General features: G+C 38.8%; 1 protein-coding gene across 1 annotated transcript in view; it reads left to right on the forward strand.

The window, feature by feature from the left end:
- Positions 1-20,525, forward strand: part of LOC127865514 (sodium- and chloride-dependent neutral and basic amino acid transporter B(0+)-like) — a 47,141-nt gene extending 26,616 nt beyond the window's left edge. The window contains exons 2-13 of the mRNA XM_052405364.1: positions 35-224; positions 769-900; positions 1,686-1,813; positions 2,742-2,923; positions 3,431-3,644; positions 5,004-5,138; positions 5,310-5,413; positions 5,960-6,197; positions 6,896-7,024; positions 14,379-14,478; positions 18,687-18,793; positions 19,013-20,525. Of these exons, the coding sequence (XP_052261324.1) occupies positions 35-224; positions 769-900; positions 1,686-1,813; positions 2,742-2,923; positions 3,431-3,644; positions 5,004-5,138; positions 5,310-5,413; positions 5,960-6,197; positions 6,896-7,024; positions 14,379-14,478; positions 18,687-18,793; positions 19,013-19,336 (1,983 nt within the window). The 3' untranslated portion in view covers positions 19,337-20,525. The remainder of the gene's footprint in view (positions 1-34; positions 225-768; positions 901-1,685; positions 1,814-2,741; positions 2,924-3,430; positions 3,645-5,003; positions 5,139-5,309; positions 5,414-5,959; positions 6,198-6,895; positions 7,025-14,378; positions 14,479-18,686; positions 18,794-19,012) is intronic.
- Positions 20,526-22,301: the final 1,776 nt, after the last annotated feature.

The raw sequence follows: 22,301 nt of genomic DNA on the forward strand, positions 1-22,301 counted from the left end.
ATGAAGAACATGTACAAAAAGATACAATTTTTAGCCCCCTTACGCCGCCAGCCAAAGCAATCCATCATTGCACACTGACGTAGAAAAAGAGTTCAAGGTCGAGGAGGAAATCGAGCGAGGGGAATGGACCAACAAGGCAGAGTTTCTTCTTTCTTGCATAGGCCTCTCCGTTGGCCTGGGAAACGTTTGGCGATTCTCATACCTGGCGTATGAAAATGGCGGAGGTATACACGATGTCGCATTGTTTGTGTATTGCATATCGATCACTTTAATAATTGAGCAGAATCAGACTATATTCGGCCTTTTTTGCAAAAGTCATCAAATATCAGTACGTGTTGGTCTGCTTTGAAAAGAACTTCATCTTCGACAGTGTATGCTGACTGTTACTGCATTCAGTATAAGTTTTGGCACACATCATTCATAGACATCCCACATCCTACGACTGTTCAGTTAATACGAATGGGAAAACATTTGTAAAAGCTTACTTGGTGTACAAATAATTCTTCACTTAATATTTAAACATCTATCAATGGATAATTGGAGGGACCAACAGACTCTCTTATATCCCTTAAATGCAACAGAGCACCACTCTGTTATGAATAACATAAAGACAAAAAATTTATTTGGACATGCGAAATTATAAATAGCTTTATATTTTTGTAAAGTTATATTATTTTATGTTTGACCAACGATCTAGAACATCACAAATATAGCTTTTCTTGTACCTTGTATACATATATCTATGCATTTTATTATCTGTTATTTTAGCTGCCTTTGTCGTCGCCTACATAATTCTGCAGATCCTGATCGGCAAGCCTATGTATATGATGGAGCTCATAGTGAGCCAATATTGTGGACGAGGCCCAACCGGTATATGGGCCATGAACCCCTGTGCGAAAGGTAATTGTTGCACTAACCATATACCTTTTTTCGCTTATAATGAAGTTTATGTTATGCTTTTCGGAGATTTATAGAGAAATAACAGTGAAATAAAACTGACATTTTACCGTTTCAAACAGTTAAAAATGTTTTACTGGCAAAAAATACAAAAATAAATATTTGGCATACACTACAAAGAAAAATGTGTTTTATTCGGGGGAAAGTCTATTTTAATTCACACGTGATCATAGAAGCAAATATATATTTTTTTATCACTCGTTAGTTAAAATCGATTGTCCACCAGCTCCAACAAATATCCTCTATGTACTATGTAGTATTTTCGTTTACCGATATATCATTATATATTCTCATTCGTCATGATCTTCACATTGTATTACTCCAAGCAAAACACGTAGGCGGATTGTTTGGACTACAATTAACATACACTACCTTTATATGGGTATATTTTCGTTGATATATTTAAATAATGATCATTATTAACATTCAATTCATGTAAACGATATACTATTATCTTGACGTTATTCAAAAAAGTTTAACTTATAGACATATATATATTATATCAACATTTTTAATCAAGAGTAGATTTTTTCCAATACTACATGCGGCGGAACATAAATTACAAAGAGTAAATTAAAACTAATCATGTATTGAGATGACGATTGCATCTGGAAATCCAGGTTTGTGTAATAACATGTTATTTTTTTCTTAATAATGGCGCATTTCATAGTTCAGACTCGTTGCGCATTTTTTCATTTATAATATAAACCGTAATTATGTTCTCGCAGGTATTGGTATCTCCATGGGAGTTATATCTCTGGTCGCCTCAACCTACTACAACGTGATCGTATCATATACACTGTATTACCTCTTTGCCTCAATGCAGAAGGTTTTGCCATGGACAACGTGCAAAGATGTAAGTGTTTAAGACGTATGTACAAAGTATAAATATTATTATGTATGTATGTTTTTAAACATGTCTCTTGCGTCACACAGATGTTGTATAAATATAGCACGTGTTAAAGTTTTTATGGTGTGCTTGTTCCATTTAAGTTACATGCTTTTGTCTGTTATATGTGTCGTAACCAGGATTTGCTGAAATCAAATATGGCATGTCGCTGCCGACACCTTATCAATTCAATAAAGAGGCTTCAACTGATGACATGTGATACACCTAGCGATTTGTTGATTAATTATATGATTTATTATTTATTGCATTTGCATAAGCAATAAACTTTAGTTACATGCTGCATTTTGTTCAGACTGATAAAACAGAGCTTATGAAGTATGTAGTATATGAAAGTAGTATTCATACTAATATTTAAGTTGAATTTTTTATTATCTTACTTTTAATAGTTTAATACTCGTGTTTGTCAAAGAAAGTACCTATAACTTCATTTGCTTTTTCACGATTTTAGAAATCTTCGAAATTTTACTAAAGATTCACAAGACCAGAGAAATTTCAATACCATATCGTCATGTTCGATTTTGCAATGAATCAAACAGTTACGAATGTGCGTTTAAAGATCTATATTTATTGCAACTTGCATTTTATGAAAAATGTTAAAGAACTAAACTTTTTATTTTGGGAACATAAGATGACTTAAACCATGTTTTTTTTTGTTTTTATTATTCTGTGTTGTTGTTGCTATTCAACAATGAACAACAAATAGAGTGAAAACGCATTGGAATACACTCCAATTAACATATTAAGGTATTAATGTGTACAGTTGTTTTAACATAATATCCCGATAGGGATCAATTAACATTTTCCGAGGGGATAAACTGGTCATAAATGTTACTATATTGATCATTCGTGTACAACGCCAATCTATCTCTTGCAGGAATGGCTTGACTATGGTTGCGTTGAAAAGACCACCCGCAAACTTGAAACCTGTACCGGCAATGCAACCCTTGATATGGTTGATAAATGCCTGTGCCATACAACAAACTACACTTTCAATGAGGGTCTTACGGTCAATTGCACCAACACCACCAACACGGCAGTTGCTGAATTATATTTCTAGCAAGTATTCCTGGGTATTATGTTACTGTATGGATGGCTGTATTGATTATGAAATACATATCTGCAATTTTAAAATATTGTCAAAAAGTGATATAGATTCGTATACACGTTTTCGTACGCGTTTGTAAAACAAACTTAAAATATCATAAATATTGCATGTACTATATATCATGGTCGAACACATCCCAATGTTGAAACGCACACTCAAAACGAAGTAGCGATATATTTATAGAAGACTATTTATTGTTATGAATAAAACATTATTTCAGCAAATGTGCTATATGTGTATAGGAATAATGCTATTGTCTAAAATCAATTTGCTGCTACATGAAAGATAAGAATGTGAATCGAGAGTCAAGTTAAATTTTTGTTAGATAAAATTACAATACTGTTTGGAAATAAACCACCCCGAGTGTGCGACCATATCTCAGCAACGAACACTTTAAAAGAGCGTATTTTTCTGATAGTAGTCTTTATTTGTAATAATTAAATTTATATGTTTTAATGTTTACCTTATAATAAAATGTTTGCTTTACATTTTACCATTTACAAACGGCTATACCATGTATTGACTTCTTCCAGCAAAACGGTAATACAGAAGGCCCCTAATATGTATCCCTCGGATATGGGAGCCCCCATCTGGCAACTGGCCCTTTGTCTCCTCCTGGGATGGATTATTGTAGTTGTGTGCCTTATTAAAGGGATCAAGTCCTCTGGAAAGGTAATAATTAAAACCTTTATGTTTATTGGTAAAGTGTTCAGGTTCTCTCGACGAAGGTCGTCTGAAAAACAAGTATAATTGACAACGAAATTGCATGCCACAACATATATTAGACTTAAAAGTCTTTTATCTAGATTTTTGAAGATACACCGCGTCATTTAACGGTCCAAATGTTTTAAGCTGCCAGTTATTTCTACAATGTGCAATAATAAGTGCATGGTTTAATACGGTGTTGTATAAACAATCTTGGACGAATTTGGAGTTTTCCAGTGAATTACGTTGAGGATATCCAGTACTAAAACTGTTCAATGAACAAATGCTGAATTGTAGAATATGTTTATATTTCAATATTTGTGTTTAAAAGAATTTTTACCAATTATCGCATCAATTATTTTTGCCATTTTGGATGTGTATCTTCACAATACTTATACGAATGCCCTCAATGTTTTACCAGAAACATAATAAGGCTAGGTGTATATTAAATGAGTATATTCTTATATACGACGTTAAGGCCACTACAATTAGTACAACCGTCTACACCGCAACACAACTGTCTTTCTTCACAAATGTCATTTATTTCACAAACGGTGGTTACCTACATGTACAAAGTTTAATGTAATTTGCAAGTTTTGCATACACTTCTGTGTTGTTAGTTGAAACAAGTTAGTTAGTTCTGTAAAAAATTGCAATTGAATTTGCGCGTTTTCCCTTGAAAATGCCTTTTATAATTATACGCGAAATTGACGTCGTCATTGAAACTAGAAACAAAATTTCATTGACCAGGGCATACGTGGATAAATGTGTCGTGATTAAAAAAAAAGTTTTATACAATAAACTGTACTGCGTGACACCTATTTGTTTTAGATAAGTCTGAGAAATGGGAACCCCATATATATATATATATATTAGAGTAACGAATATTAGGATTCGGGTAAACCCATGTATTGGTCATTGTTAGCGAGGAGGCAATACCACAAATACATATCACCGGAAATTAAACAAACGCGAATAAAACCCGTTCGACATTATTTCCCACTGGATAGCAACATTTATCTTTGATTGTATACGTTATGGCCCCGTTCTGGTACGCGTGGTTATTACATGATTGAACAAACATACTGAAGCTCGGTCCGTTTGAGGTATATATTTTATGCTACAGTCAGTCAAGAAAACCTTTTAAAAGCTTTAATTAAACAAGAACGGCTTAATTCACTTGCGTTACTTTTATTGCGCAGTGCATGGCATTTAAATGTTCTAACAAACACAGTAAGACAAATATCCATGATTGCTACATCACTTCCAAGTTTCCGTACGCTATCCTGCTAGTATGGCCTTATCTATCTTTGCTGCATTCTCTAGGTTGTGTACTTCACTGCAACGTTCCCGTACGTGATCCTGATCATCCTTCTGGTCCGAGGTTGTCTGCTGGACGGTGCCATCGACGGCGTTAAATACTTCATCGTACCCGAGTGGAGCAAACTGGCCACATTAGACGTTAGTTTGTATGCATACCAATTTGTCTCTTGCGTATGCCATCGGGAATTAAAGTTTCAAAAAGAACTTTACTTAAAGCTTCCCAAATCGCGTCAAGTGTAGATTATCTCAACGATGTGACTATTTGCAGTTCTTTTCCAAATGTTTAAACGTATTATGTTATATGTACAGGTGTGGGCGGCTGCAGCCGGTCAGATGTTTTTCTCGCTATCTGTGGCATTCGGAGGTATCCTCATGTTCGGAAGCTACAACAAATTCAAGAACAACGTCTATGGGTTAATTTCTATACGTATTATTATTCTGATAACCTGCTGTCACTGACTAATATATTTAACCAAATGTTAACTCCACCTAAAGCTGAATCAGCATGAGAAAACCTATATCATAGCTCGTACTCCTTTATTTATTGCAAAGTAATTCATTGCTTAATAGGGCAACACAAAAGCACTAGATAAAATACAAAAACAAGCGCGTAACAAATTACACCAATTAATAACATAAATTACCTCGATATGTTCTGTTAAAACGACTAACGATGATAAGCACATTTATTCTTCATTCTTTCAGGACCAATAGAGAATAGTATGTGAATTTTTGATGAATATCAAGTTTATGCGAGACTTAAAAACATGGAAGTGCGATGCTTGCCGAGCGCTACCATGGCTCGTGCCGAGCATGATAAACTTGATCTTTATAAAACAAACTCACATACAATTTTATTCATCCCTTTTTTCCTCCCTTTTCCATTAATAATTACAAAATATCAATTGTCATCTGGTAGTAGGATAAAAATAACTTACGTGTTGAGCCTTTTCTTTCAGTGATGCGTTGATAATAAGCTCAATGGATCTCATCACTAGTATCATTGCTGGTTTTGTCGTCTTCACCAATCTCGGTGGCATGGCCAAAGCGATCGGAGTGAGTGTGCAGGACGTGGCAAAGGGAGGTTATGGTCTCGCCTTCGTTGCCTACCCCGAGGCTCTCTCCAAGTTGCCACCCAATCAGCTATGGTCCATCCTATTTTTTTTCATGTTGTTTACACTCGGTCTTGATAGTCAGGTTTGTGAAACTGAGTTCACACTATCTACATTGTATCATCTATTAATAATGTTTAAATTTACATAACATATAAACAGCCTTTTTGTAAATGTTTGAACCGTTAAAAATCTTTATCAAAAAATAACTTCCCCCAAAAAAGGTCTGGCTGAAAAGTAACTATGTTTAAATAACTCCATAAACATATGTTCTTTAACGTAAGAAACCTGTGTATTTCCTAATACGTCCCCATATGTTTATTTGTATTGACAAACACGCAAAGTGTATAACTAAAAAGTCAGTGGCTTGTACAACACGTAGTGTAGTTGTATAGTTGTAGTAGTAGTAGATATAGTAGTAGTAGTAGTAGTAGTAGTAGTAGTAGTAGTAGTAGTAGTAGTAGTAGTAGTAGTAGTAGTAGTAGTTGTTGTTGTTGTTGTTGTAATATTAGTTTGTGGGTGTAGTAGTGGTTATGGCAGTAGTATTAGTATAAGTAGTAGTTGTAGTCGTATAAATAGTGATTGTTGCTGCAAGACGTAGGTAATAAAATAGATACTGCATGAACATTTGAGAGCAGTCGACCAAATAGTTTCCCCCCAGCATCGAACATATTATTATGGCATCGGACAACAGTTCACAATATTGCACTATATCGTTCAGTTAAACGATACACATTGCACTCTAATGTTACAAACCTATCTGTACAATATTTCCTATTTCAGTTTGGCTTCTTGGAAACCACTCTTGTCTGTATCCAAGACGAATTTCCGCAACTCCGGAAGTACAAGACCCACATGTGCATTGGTTTCGGTGTCGCGTTGTATTTAATTGCCCTACCATGCATCACGAACGTAAGAATATATGCTACAAACATAGCATGGTCTTATCATTAAACATCTTCCAAAAGGCTATCATACCAATACTTATATGAAGATAAATAAGTCATTACTGGAATTTAAAATGTTCCAAAGATATGATTGAGCAACGATGCAATTCGTATTCACACTGCTTTTTTTATTCAAACAATTATATTTCATTATATTTCACCAGTATACTTGTTTTTTTTTAAACGAGCTATAGACAAAAGCATTATATTGTTAAAGTCACTTAAACATACTTAAGCTGGAGGTTCATGCGGGTTCTTGTTACCTCTTCTTTAGCTTAAGACAACTGTCATGATATAACAATTGGAAGCTCCTGTCTTTGTAAGATGAATGCATCTTCTGTTACGTGCAATTTAAAAAAATCGCAAAATGCACTTAGTTTACTCGCATCATTTAAACAAATGTGTATTTATATTGTCAATATCGAATTATGTCATTCACCAATTTGCCATTTGAGTCGCGCTCTGTGAAAAAGGGGGTTTAATGCATGTGCGTAAAGTGGCGTCCCAGAGTATCCCGTGCAGTCCGTAAAGACTAATCAAGGACGACACTTTTCACCTAAACTGTTTTTCGTCAAGACGGGTCTTCCTTTAAACTCAAAATCAAATTAAAGCGGAAAGTGTAATCCTTGATTAGCATTTGCGGAATGCACATGCTATCTTTGACGATACTTAACGCACATGCATTGTACCCTCTTAACACAGTGCGAGGCTCAAATGTATTAACTGCACACTCGATCGCCAAGATAAACTGATCTTCACTAGGAAACATGTTAATATCATAAATAATTACCTGTTATCTCTAGATAATCCCTTTCCAGGGAGTCAATTATCAGGAAAACTTTAAGCGCTGGGAACCATCCACCTCTAATAAAGAAAACCAAGTCAGGTTAAACCTAGTACAATGAAACCTAACCGGAAAACAAGAACAACAACTCATCTTTCCTTTCCGGCTAACCACGAGTGCACGCCTATTTTGGCTCAGGACGTTTCCGTTCTTTGACTCGTGTTTATTGTCGGAGTTTGAAGGATAAATTGTATTTATCTTTTCTGTATATTATTCGGTTTACTTTTTTATACTTTTTATTGCAGTTTTTGTTATAATTCTGCTTTTGCTGGATATCTTTGTTTATAGTGCTCATGTACATGAGCACGTGCACCACGAGGTTTTCGTTCCATTCCCTTCTATAGGTAATCCACGAGGACTTCGTGCCTTTATCCTCAATAAATAATTGAGGGCAATTGCACAGCGTTTGTTTATTTACATTGTGGTTTAAATTTAACAATTGGTTTTTGATTGTTGTAGGCTCTTTCTGTTTCTTTTGTATTCATAAATGAACTTACAAAAGCGAGGTTCGTGTGGTCACAACAAGGCAAGGTGGGATTCTCACGACACTTGCCTGGCATGTACCGGTTGTACTCTACCTAAAAATTGTGCGGTGTGCGAATTATGATATTACGACATATGGACACAAGCTGGTCGCCGTCGGACGTCGATCAGCCGCACACGCTACAAACCTCTAACGGACGTTGATGATCCGGTGACTTCATTGGTCACGGATGACCAGCTGACATTTCAATCACCGGATACCGGGCACGATGGTGGTGTTGTCTGTCGGTCATCATCTGACCATATGACTCACACCATACATACCGGCGACATTGATCGTGGACCTACGGATCGATCAATGTCTGACCAAATGGCAGCCGCCATTCTACGGTCTATGGCCGGTGACGTAACCGGTCATGATATGACCGGCCGGTCATCGGTCCGGTCCGGTCATGATATGACCGGCCGATCACCGGTCCGATCCGGTCCGGTCATGATATGACCGGCCGGTCACCGGTCCGGTCCGGTCATGATATGACCGGTTACGTCACCGGCCAAAGACCGTAGAATGGCGGCTGTCATTTGGTTCGGTCACCGGTCCGGTCCTGTCACTGGTCCGGTCCGGTCATCTGTGACCGGTCCGGTCCGGTCACCTTCACTGGTCCGGTCCGGTCCAGTCCGGTCCGGTCCGGTCACCGGTCAACAGTCAGAAGAAGGCATCGATCTTCATCATCGGATTACTCTTCTTCCAACTCGTCATCGACGAATGAATCTTCGTCATCAAGGAGTAGACATCGGCACGCTCAACTTCGTCGAGTGATTCTCATCGCCGCTACGCGCGTAAGCGATCACGTCGTCGTTCACGGAGACGCTATTCCAGAAGATCCCGGTCTCATCGCAGCCGATCTATATCTCGACATCGCAGCCGATCCAGATCGCCACATAGCCGAGCACGTCGACAAACCTCACGTAGACATCGTACCTACCATTCGGATGGTCGATCACCGTCTTATTCCTTTATGGAATCACATGTTTCCTCACCACATGTGTCGGCTCCCATGTTAACAGCCACACATGCTGGAGCTTCAGGAGCGCAGCTAACAACCACTGATACATTATCAGCACCACGGTTGTCTTCGACCGTATCTAGTCGTATACCCCCTAATGCTACCCATTCGAAACCTGATGTTCTATGGGTACAGAATGCGTCTGGTCATTTTGTACCGGTCAATGCTGATAAGCATTATCAAATTACTGACGTCGTGGATGATCATTCATCTTTACCAGACAATCTGGCACATGATAGTTTCATTCCTGTTCCTGCTGTTTCTCTACACACCTCTGTTCCTGTAGAGATTGAAGCTGAATCGGATGCGGACACTGATACGGATAATTTTTTGGCTTCCAGTAATCAAATTTACGAGCTGATATTCCAGACTCTGGATAAGGAGTTGTGTCCACGACCTGTGAAGACTTCTTCTAATTCGACGATCTCGTTCACTGAACATCTCGTTCGTACGTTTGATCCCACCATGGTTACTACGGCGCGTTCCCGCTTGGATACACGCCTTCCGATTGGTACTACTGTCTTATCTGTTTTTCAATCGTTTGAATCAGTGAATAAAACGATTCCTAAACGAGGAGATATGTGGAAAGTACCGAGGGATTTTGAGTCTAAACTTCAGGAACTTAACTACAAACCACCAGTACCCGATCTGACTTCCGGTTTAGATTGTTATAAATTACCATCGCATGATCCAGACATCAATAACCTGATGCTTTCGATGCCTAGTTCATCTACTTCAGTGTCTGTCCCTTTTTACATGATAGAACATTGGAAAAGTAGAGAGCGAAGATCGTAATGTCTATCCAACCAGGTAGACTTAATGCTAGCAACCTTGTTACATTTGGTTTGTGATTGCTCTGATTCAGTTCCGGAAGAACTTCTGGATTTATTGATCCACTTATCACGAACAGCATTATCCCTTTCACATAATGCTGCTGCTTCAATGTCTGAGATGTTAAGGATTCGTAGAGTTCTTATCCCTTCATCTTTACTTGAAGATTTTCACTTAGAACCAGGTATGAACTCGCTCAAAACGGCTCCTCTCACATCAGGTTTACTTTTTGGTGGAAGGATAAAAGAAGCAATCACAGCTGACAAGGATGGCCAACTTCATGCTTCTTTAGCTAGAAACAATTCTGGACAACGCCAAGGAACCGTTAAGCAGCCTTCTTTTAGGCCACCAGCAGTTCTAGCACCCAAGAAGGCTAAGATAAACAATCTTTTCTCTACAAGACCTGCTGTTAATCCACGGTCGGGCCCTAACAGGCCTTCTTCCTATAACAGACCTTCTTTTTCTAAGAAGTTGTCTGGTAGAGATTCTGGAAAAAAGAACAAATCCAAGCCGCATCAGAGGAATTTCAAACCTTCCTCTGGCAAGGGCGTACCGCCTTCTTATCAGCCCTAGGCCCATACCCTTTCTATCTCCACAACCTCCGATGCCGGAAATACCAGTCGGGGCCAGACTTTTCCATTTTTCAAACCGATGGCTTCAAATTACTTTGGACGCATGGGTTCATTCTCTGGTGACAAAAGGCCTGACTTTTAAATTCGAAAAAATGCCTTCACTTTCTCGCGTTCCGATAGAACTGGTATCTCAGCATCCACATATTCCACAGTCCATTCTCGTGCTCTTGGAAAAACAGGCGGTAGAAAGGGTTCAAGATCCTTATTTTCCAGGATTCTACAGTCGTCTTTTTCTTGTTGAAAAGAAAAATGGTTCCTGGAGACCAGTAATAGATTTAAAAGTGTTAAACATGTACCTTCTCAAACCAACTTTCAAAATTGAGACTCCTTCCTTCATACGGAACTCCATCAAACAACGGCACTGGGGGTGTCTTTGGGTCTGGAAGATTCGTACTTCCATGTTCCTATTCATCCCTACTTCCGGAAGTACCTTCGATTCGCCTTTCATAGCCAAGTCCTCCAGTTCTGGGCCATGTCATTTGGGTTGGCGACCGCCCCACGAGTTTTTACCAAACTAATAGCTGCAATCGGACCTCACCTCCGAGTTCACGGGATTGTTCTTCTTCAGTATTTCGACGACTGGCTCTTACACCAGCTCGATCGTAATTTACTTCTGACCAACCTAGAATTCTCTTGGAAGGAACTCCTCTCTTTCGGACTCCTTCTCAATGCAGACAAATCAGACCTCATTCCTTCTCAGGACTTCACTTTCGTGGGAATGAATTTCTTGACACACATCAATCGGGTCAGAGTGTCATGTCAACGTATATCAGACCTTCTGGTAAAGGTCAACTGGGTTTTGTCCCAATCTCATATAACACCTCAAGAATTCGTCTCTCTCAACGGTATCCTGAGCTCAGTAGTAAACTTTGTGCAGTTGGGACGTCTATTCCTACGTCCTCTTCAGCATTATCTCTCAGCTTGTTGGAAATGGTCTCCGGGCAGCAATCTGTTACAACAAATTCCAATTCATTCTCCCTTGTGTCTCATTTTCAGTGGTGGCTAGACGAGGAGACTCTCTTAGCAGGAGTACCACTTCTTCCTCAGCAACCGTCATAACATCTAATCACGGATGCGAGCAAGGAAGGATGGGGTGCTCACCTGGAACCTCTCAGTCTAATAGTACCTTCATATCAACAATCTAGAAATGCGAGCAGTATTTCTAGCTGTATCTCATATCCAGTCACATCTTCGAGACTCGTGTGTGATGGTGTAAACAGACAACACATCGGTGGTGGCTTACATCCAGGCACAGGGGGGAACACATTCTCAATCCCTGTATCTGGAAACAAAGATATTACTTGTTTTTTGCAAAACACTCAAAATTTTATTCTGGCCAAATACATACCAGGTCGCCTCTACGCCCTGGCGGATTGGTTGTCTCGCAAACACCAGATACTTCCATCGGAATGGACACTTCATCAAGAAGTGACCAACCAGATCTTTTTCAAGTTCGGTTATCCCCTGGTCGATCTATTTGCGACCAGACACAACTACAGACTACCTCTGTATGTGAGTCCAGTTTACGATCCAGCAGCGTGGGCAAAAGACGCGCTTTCGTTCGCTTGGGACCAACTGGAAGCTTACGCCTATCCCCCACCCATTCTAATTCCCCAAATATTGGCGAAAATCAGGGTGAGCTCATGCCGGATATTCCTGATTGCCCCTTGGTGGCCCAGGAGATCTTGGTTCAACGATCTTCTCAGTCTCCTGAACGATTATCCCAGGAAACATCCTCACAGGTCAGATCTTCTATCTCAAAGCGGCAGACTGCATGCGGATCCAGTAATGTTCCACTTACACGTCTGGCCGTTATCAGGCAATCTCTGCAGAAGAAACATTTTTCTGTCAGGGCTTTAACCCTCGTTGCTTCTGCAAGGAGAAAATCCATCTGAGCACTCTATGATGCTCGCTGGAAACTCTTCTCTAATTGGTGTATTCGAGGGACAATTGATCCCCTCAATCCCTCTGCTAGACGCATAGCGGATTTTCTCATCTATCTGTTTGTTGATAAGAAACTTTCTCTTAGCTCTATCAAAGGATACAGATCTATGATTTCGCATTCATTGGCTTTTACTAAGTCATCACAAATCTGTGCTGATCCAGGGATTTCGGAACTGATTAGAGCTATGGAACTTAAACGTCCTGTATCTCGAACCCTGGCTCCTAAATGGGATTTAGCTTGTGTACTTGGTTCGCTTACTAAGGCTCCCTATAAATCTCTTGATCAGGCTTCTTAACAGTTCCTTACCTGGAGGACCGTTTTTCTTCTTACTATGGCTTCATCCAAACGGAGAAGTGAAATTCATGCTCTTTCTATAGAAGATAACCATCTTCATTTTGATGCTGTCGATGGATCTGTTACATTATTATGTCAGCAAGGATTTCTTGCTTAAAATCAACTTCCCTCTATGGCTTCCAAACACTTCAAAGTTCCAAGTCTTTCTAGAACTTGTGGACATGAAGATGATGATAGACTCCTTTGCCCGGTAAAGGCTTTGAAGTTCTACCTTAAGAGAGTAAAGTTTATTCGAGGTTCTCGTAAAAGACTTTTCATTCCATTAAAAGCGGTGGGGGCGATGTGTCTGCGGCTTCTATTTCCCGGTGGATAGCCTCGACACTTAAGAAAGCTTATTCTTCTCTTTCATTCAGTGATTTATCCCTGTTTAAGATAAGACCGCATGAATTAAGAGCTCTTGCGGCTTCGTGGGCTTATATTAATTATACCCCACTGTCTGAAGTGCTTCAAGCTGCTTTCTGGAGGAATCCTACCATCACATTCTCCTCTTTTTATCTTCGTTCTCTTGAGTGCCAACAAGACAATTTGTATATGTTGGGTCCTCCTGTGGCTCAAACTGTAATTTCTTCAATGGCGTAAGTACTATAGGCCACCCGAGAATTAAGTACGTGCAATATGGTTCTAACGAAGATAATCTGAGGACATGATTTACGATCTCTGGCTGAAAGACCTAAATATGGGTTCTGCTGTGATGGGAAAAAATATGCGAACCTTCCCGCCGCAGCTGCAAAATCAGCTAGATATAACAAGTAATTATTTATGATATTAAAACAATTTTTTAAAGTAACATTCATTTGAATTATTAAATACTTACCTGTTATCGGTAAGTCCCACCTCCCACCCCGCTCATCGACATGTTATGTTTTTGTAAAGAAAAGATGAGTTGTTGTTCTTGTTTTCCGGTTAGGTTACATTGTACTATGTTTAACCTGACTTGGTTTTCTTTATTAGAGGTGGATGATTCCCAGCGCTTAAAGTTTTCCGGATAATTAACTCCCTGGAAAGGGATTAGCTAGAGATAACAGGTAAGTATTTAATAATTAAAATGAATTTTACTTTTAAAATGTGTTTTAGTCGATCAACTGACCGCCGTTATATGTCTGAAAGACTGTTTAAGCGAACAACACCCAGTCAATTTTACTATCATTATTTTGTTTTAACAGGGCGGGGACTATGTGGTGACGTTGCTAGATTTCTTTGGTGCAGATTTCTCCGTACTCTTCATAGCTGTGTGTGAGAGCATTGCTATCATGTGGGTGTACGGTAAGTCTATCGAGCTGTGAGAGCAGTGTTATCGTGTGCGTGTACGATACGTATATCGAGCTGTGCATACACTACTAAGTCAGTTGTTTGGATACTCTTCATAGCTATGAGTGAGAGCATTCCTATCATGTGGTTGTACGTTTAGTACTCTTCATAGCTGAGTGTGAGACCATTGGTATCATGTGGCTGTACGGTAAGTACTCATCATAGCTGTCTGTGAGAGCATTTTTATCATGTGGTTGTACTATACGTATATTGAGCTGTGAATACACTACCCAGTCTGTTGTTTGAATACTCTTCATAGCTATGTGTGAGAGCATTGCTATCATGTGCGTGAACGGAACGTATATCGAGCTGTAAATGCACTGCCCAGTCAGTTGTTTAAATACTCTTCATAGCTGTGTGTCAGAGTATTAATATCATGTGCGTGTACGGTACGTATATCGAGCTATGAATACATTGCCCAGTCTGTTGTTTGAATATTCTTTATAGTTGTGTGTGCGCGCATTGCTATCAAGTGGATGTAGGTAAATACAACGAGCTGTGAGAATATCGCTATCATGTGGGTGTACGGTACATATATCGAGCTGTGCATACACTAACCAGTCAGTTGTTTGAATACTCTTCATAGTTGTGTGTGAGAGCATTGCAATCATGTGCGTGTACGGTACGTATATCGAGCTGTGCATACACTACCCAGTCAGTTGTTTGAATACTCTGCATAGCTGCGTGTAAGGGCATTGCTGTCATATGCGTGCACGGAAGGTAAATTGAGCTGTGAATACACTGCCCAGTCTGTTGTGTGAATTCTCTTCATAGCTGTGTGTCAGAGCATTGCCATGTGCGTGAACGGTATGTATATTGAGCTGTGAATACACTGCCCAATCGTTGTTTGAATACTGTTCATAGCTGTGTGTCAGAGCATTGCTATCACGTAGGTGTACGGCACGTATATCGAGCTGTGCATACAATACCCAGTCAGTTGTTTGAATACTCTTCATAGCTGTGTGTGAGAGCAGTGCTATCATGTGGGTGTACGGTACATATATTGAGCTGTGAATACACTACCCAGTCAGTTGTTTGAATACTCTTCATAGCTGTGTGTGAGAGCAGTGCTATCATGTGGGTGTACGGTACATATATTGAGCTGTGAATACACTACCCAGTCAGTTGTTTGAATACTCTTCATAGCTGTGTGTGAGAGCAGTGCTATCATGTGGGTGTACGGTACATATATTGAGCTGTGAATACACTACCCAGTCAGTTGTTTGAATACTATTCATAGCTGTTTGTGAGAGAATTGCTATCATGTGCGTGAACAGTTCGTATATCGAGCTGTGAATACACTTCCCAGTCAGTTGTAAAAAAACGCTTTATAGTTGTGTGTCAGAGCATTTCTATCAGTTGAGTGTATGGTACGTATACCGAGCTGTGTATACACTACCCAGTCAGTTGTTTGAATACTCTTCATAGCTGTGTGTGAGAGAATTGCTATCATGTGGGTGTACGGTACGTATATCGAACTGTGCATACACTACACAGTCTGTTGTTTGCATATTCTTTATAGTTGTGTGTGAGAGCTTTGCTATTATGAGGATGTACGGTAAATACAACGAGCTTAGATAATATCGCTATCATGTGGGTGTATGGTACGAATATCGAGCTCTGCATACACTACCCAGTCAGTTGTTTGAATACTCTTAAAAACAGAAGTGCGTGAGAGTATTGCTATCATATGGATGTACGGTACAAATATCGAGCTGTGTGTATACTACCCAGTCATTTGTTTTAATATTCTGCATAGCTTTGTGTAAGAGCATTGCTTTCATGTGGGTTTACGGAACGTATAGCTAGCTGTGCATATTCTACCCAGTCAGTCGTGTGAATACTCTTCATAGCTGTGTGTAAGAGCATTGCTATTTTGTGGGTGTACGGTACATATATAGAGCTATGCATATACTACCCAGTCAGTTGTTTGACTACTCTCCATGGCTGAGTGTGAGAGTATGGCTATTATATGGGTGTACGGTACGTATATCTAGTTGTGCGTACACTACCCAGTCAGTTGTATGAATACTGTGCATAGCTGTGTGTGAGGGCATTGCTATCATGTGGGTGAACGGTACGTATATCGATTTATGCATACACTACCCTAGTCAGTTGTTTGAATACTATGCATAGCTGTGTGTGAGAGCATTGCTAGCATGTGGGTGTACGGTACGTATATCGAGTTGTGCGTTCACTTCCCATTCAGTTGTATTAATACTCTGCATAGCTGTGTGTGAGAGCATTGCTATAGTGTGGGTGTACGGTACGTATATCGAGTTGTGCGTACACTACCCAGTCAGTTTGAACATACTTCATTGCTGTGTGGGAGAGAATTGCTATTATGTGGGTGTACGGTATATATATCGAGCTCTGTGTATAGTAACCAGTCAGTTGTTTGAATACTCTTCATAGCTGTGTGTAACAGCATTGTTATCATGTGAGTGTACCGTACGTATATCGGGTTGTGCATACACTACCCAGTCAGTTTGAATACTCTTCATAGCTGTGTGTGAGAGCATTGCTATCATGTGGGTGTACGGTACGTATAGCTAGCTATGCGTACACTACCCAGTTTGAATATACTTCATAGCTGTATGTGCGCGCATTGCTATCATTTGGTCGTACGGTACGTATATCGAGCTGTGCGTACACTACCCAGTCTGAATATACTTCATAGGTGTGTGTGAGAGCATTGCTATTATGTGGGTGTACAGTACGTATATCGTGATGTGCATAGACTATCCAGTCAGTTTGAATATACTTCAAAGCTGTGTGTGAGAGCATTGCTATTATGTGGGTGTACGGTACGTATATTGAGTTTTGCGTACACTACCCATTAGGTTGTTTGAATACTCTTCATAGCTGTGTGTGAGAGCATTGCTATCATGTGGGTGTACGGTACGTATAGCTAGCTGTGCGTACACTACCCAGTTTGAATATATTTCATAGCTTTGTGTGAGAGAGCATTGCTATCATGTGGTCGTACACGGTACGTATATCGAGATGTGCATACACTACCCTGTCAGTTGTTTGAATACTCTTCATAGCTGTGTGTAAGAGCATTGCTATTATTTGGATGTACGGAACGTACATCAATCTGTGCGTACACCACCCAGACAGTTGTTTGAATACTCTGCATAGCTGTGTGTAAGAACTTTGCTATCATGTGGATGTACGGTACGAATATCGATTTGTGCATACACTACTCAGTCAGTTGTTTGAATACTCCTCATAGCTGTGTGTGAGAGCATTGCTATCATGTGGGTGTACGGTACGTATATTTAGCCGTGCGTTCACAACACTCTACCCAGTTAATTGTGTGAAAACACTTCATATCTGTGTGTAAGTGAATTGCTATCATGTGGGTGTACGGTACATATATCGAGCCTGCGTATACTACCCAGTCAGTTGTTTGAATACTCTTCATAGCTGATTGTAAGAGCATTTCTATCCTGTGGGTGAACGGTTCGTATATCGAGCTGTGCATACACTTCACTCTACCCAGTCAGTTGTTTGAATACACTTCATAGCTGTGTGTGAGAGTATTGCTATCATGTGGTTGTACGGAACGTTTATCGAGCCGTGCATTCACTACACTCTACCCAGTCAGTTGTTTGAATATACTTTATAGCTGTGAGCTAGAGCATTGCTATCATGTGGGTTTACGGTACGTATATGGAGCCGTGCGTTCTTTACCCAATCAGTATTTTGAATACTCTTCATAGCTGTGTGTTAGAGTATTGCTATCATGTGGGTGTACGGTACGTATATCGAGCCGTGCGTTCACTACACTCTACCCAGTGAGTTGTATGAATACACTTCGTAGCGGTGTGTGAGATCATTGCTATAAAGTGGGTGAACGGTCGAGATATGCTTATATATTCTTGTATATTGCTGTGTTTATGATATCGACTAAGTTTGTGGTCTCCCTTTCTTCGCTCGTTAGGTATGATCTTAAGCGCCCGTAGAAGTTATTTAATACTCAGAAAGACAATGAAACGATAAGAAGTAAGAATTCCTCACCGGTAAACGACACAAACGCATTGTATATTAGCTCAATAAAACAAAGTATGTTTAAGTGATAAATTTTGCTGTAACGTAATATATGTTTGTAAAGTATATTTCAATTATTATCCTATATAGTCGTTGTTTTATTTCAGGAGTCAAGCGGTTTATGAAGGATTGCGAATACATGCTTGGACATGCGCCACGTCCGATGTACTTTTGGGCTTTTTGTTGGTCCGTTTGTGCTCCTTTTCTTACTGGGGTAACGGCACTTTATTGTACGAGATATTTGTTGGTAAATCAGTGCTTATTGACCTTTCAGCGTCAGAACCTTGGTATAGAAACACGAAAACGTAACATGCTCATCTTTCACAAGCCAATGCCTTTAATGTTTCAACGATGTGTGTTTATTTTATGGCCACAAACAAAACACAACTTTTAAATCATCAGAGTGTTTTCAAAATATTTGCGTATTTTTCAGGCACTGTTCCTCTACCGAATGATTAAATTTAAGTCCCCGGAAATAACCAAAGGTGTTCCTTACCCACTGTTTGCCCGGGGAATTGGATTCGCCCTCACCGCTTTGGTACTCATTCCGATACCCCTCACGTTCCTCTACACATTCTTTACCGCCAAAGGTACCGTGTTCGAACGCTTACGGACGATTACCACCCCTGATGACACCTGGGGACCAAACGACGGTAGTATGAAACACCGTCTGGTCAACACTGTTGAGATGGTCGCGAAACATGGCATTGACAACCCTGAAGTCGTTGCTAAAGGAGACGTTTATACGCATTTGTAATTGGATTGGTTGAAAAGCCTTGCCTTTCATATACAATATCCGACTCGTCTGATATCACGTGCTAGTATTTCCAGGATGTCGGTCACGATACTGTATTCCTTTCATATACAATATCCGACTCGTCTGATATCACATGCTAGTCTTTCCTTGGAGCTGGATAAAAACGACTTACAGATTATTGTATCCTAATTTGAAACGGCCGATTGGTTAACTCGAGTAGAGCTCTTTTTTAGATGAAGATAACCTCCTTTCAACTTCAACCATATTTAGTACTATTTTATATTAAAAAGTACATATTAAGCCATACTTTGTGTAACGTAATGTACATTATAATTGTACATTATAATATATAAAGGAACATATAAATGAACGTAATAATATATATAATAACAGAATTTATCTCATTGTACATTAATGTGTTGTTGTTGTCGTGTTATTGTTGTATAAACAAACTAATTTAGGAAATAGAATCTTCGGGTAGGATGTAATGAAATTTGAAAAATTGATTATGGAGATATGGTTTCATTTCTCCAATGTAATTCAATTATCGGGAACATAGGTTGATTTGTCTATAGCCCTTCATTAACAATTCGGCTAGTACATAACAAACCCCAATTCAGATATGGTATATAATGAAATTTAAATAATGGAAATATCCAATTTCCCAATGTACATAACAAATGCAAGTTCGGATTGAATGTATATCTTAAGGGTATCGGGGTTTACGTAATTGATTATAGGAGCGTTAGGTTTCACACTACTAATGTGGTTTGTCCATAAGAGAACACCTGGTTATATGATCAATTATGTTAATGAAATAAGGTCTCCTATTCACAATGGTTATTATCCACACATGTTCAACACGAATGTATTGGTCAAACGTGATAATTGTATATTGCACTTTTCTACTGTAACATGTGGTACAGGCATGAGCCGTCCATCCAATCAACAAGGGTTATTTGAAGGGGTGGGTTTAGAAAATCGTCCGAAGAGAAGAGTCAACTAACCAAAAATGGAATAAGAGATATCTTAATTTTATGATTATTTTGATGAGAATAAAATGCTGTGTGTTTGTTGTAAGAATTATTCTGCACCTCAGATCTATAGAACACTTTGTTAGTAATTTAGTTACGAATCACTTGGTATTGTATTCTACTTAAGAAAAAGAATAAATAGCACTTAGAAATTATTTAGAGACTTGTCTTCTTTAATAAAATAGTGTAATAACAGTGACTACGGGACATTGGTAACGAGTATCCTCTCATGGATTGAGAATTGACAGTGGCAGATGGTCTAAGCCCAGCCCTACACCTAATGAGCAAAGGACATGTACTGTTTGTAATCGTCTAGAAGACGAATATCATTTTGGGATTGAATGTAATATATATACACATTTTAGATGTAAACATATATCTTCATATTACAATCGATTTTATTCACAACAATTAGTACAATTGGAAACATGCATCGTTGTTTTTCAGAGGTATAACATGTTTTAAATGGGTCTTATAATTTATATGATGAAATATTGTTCTTTCAATTAAGTTATTGTTAATGTGTATATGTTATCCTTTCAATATTATTGATTCTTGTTAAGAATTGTTTCCTTTTTAAAGTGTTTTTGTATAAGAATCATGTTGACCATTTATCGTCTATTGTATCAGTTCATCGATGTTTGCTTAATGCCAATCTCTAAAACTGTTTAATCATTCCTCTAAAATTCAATGTGCTTAATTGAAATGGCTTCCGAAATTAACGTTGGAATATTAGCACTTAATGAAATATTTTAGTCGATAAGCAATTTTTTTTTAATTTATATAGTTGTATATATTTAAATATGGCGTAGTAATTTATTTGAATTTTTTATTTGTGATTGTGTACGTTAGTTATTTTTGACTGATGATCCCAAGTTTAATAATAAAATAATAAATTGAATCCGATAGGTAATATTCTAAGTTCTTTAAAACGGGCCCTCAAAAGAACCATGATCGTTCACTCTTTTGAATGGAATGTCTCTTTTTCTGGCCGTTTCCAAACACGAACATATGCGATATGTTTAGACCGAAATAAATCTTGCGTCTTTCGTGTTAATCATTTTCTAACATACGTCATACAACATGAATTTGTATTGGTTCTTTATGTCGTTACCTTGAGTAAGTTCTCTCGTTCCACCGAGCTTCTAAGTCGTTCAGTACCGGTAACTGTGTCGTTCCCCCTAATCCTCGTTCTCACGATTTACTTTTTCGATTCCACGAATCACTTAGTGGTGGGAAGTAGATACCTAGTCATGGGAATGTGTCATTTTAAAGTACATAAAAACGCAAATATAAGATATGTGCCACGTCCGCCACTGTTGATCTGGCGCCCCGGCGTAGACAAATTTTCGTGATTTACGGCTAGCAATTGAAATCTTATTAAAACCATCGTTACTATGCATTGAGGGCAGTTTAACGCATCGTTACTAGGCATTGAGGGCAAACGTATTGATTGAATTGTAATAAGATTGTCACCCATTGAAAATAAATGTTTTGTTTAAACAGTCAAGTACTCTCGCAATTGATGACCATGCGTAGAGAACTAAGATGATATTTATAAACACTGCTTTTTCAACAGCGGCTATATAAGACAAGACTTAGAAGACTATAATACAGTCTTATGCTTCTGTCGTTCAATTCAGTGGTTAGATGGACCTATTTAGCTTGTTGGTATACTCTGACATTAGCGAGTAGCTCTTCTATTGCTGTATCGGACTGAACGATAGTTAAATGCTCACATGAAGGCAACTTTATCAATCGTATACTAAAAACCTGACTATTTAAAATTCCCTTAAATGCCTTGAATAAAGAATATATTGCTACGATATGTATCCCTTGTATTTTTCGTACAAAACAGCTCTTATCATGAGCTGTCGTTTGTACTTTCATATGCCAAATTAATCATCTTTGGGCCATTTGAAATTATTCAG

This window comes from Dreissena polymorpha, chromosome 1, assembly GCF_020536995.1.
Source record: "Dreissena polymorpha isolate Duluth1 chromosome 1, UMN_Dpol_1.0, whole genome shotgun sequence".
Taxonomy (NCBI): Eukaryota; Metazoa; Mollusca; class Bivalvia; order Myida; family Dreissenidae; genus Dreissena; species Dreissena polymorpha.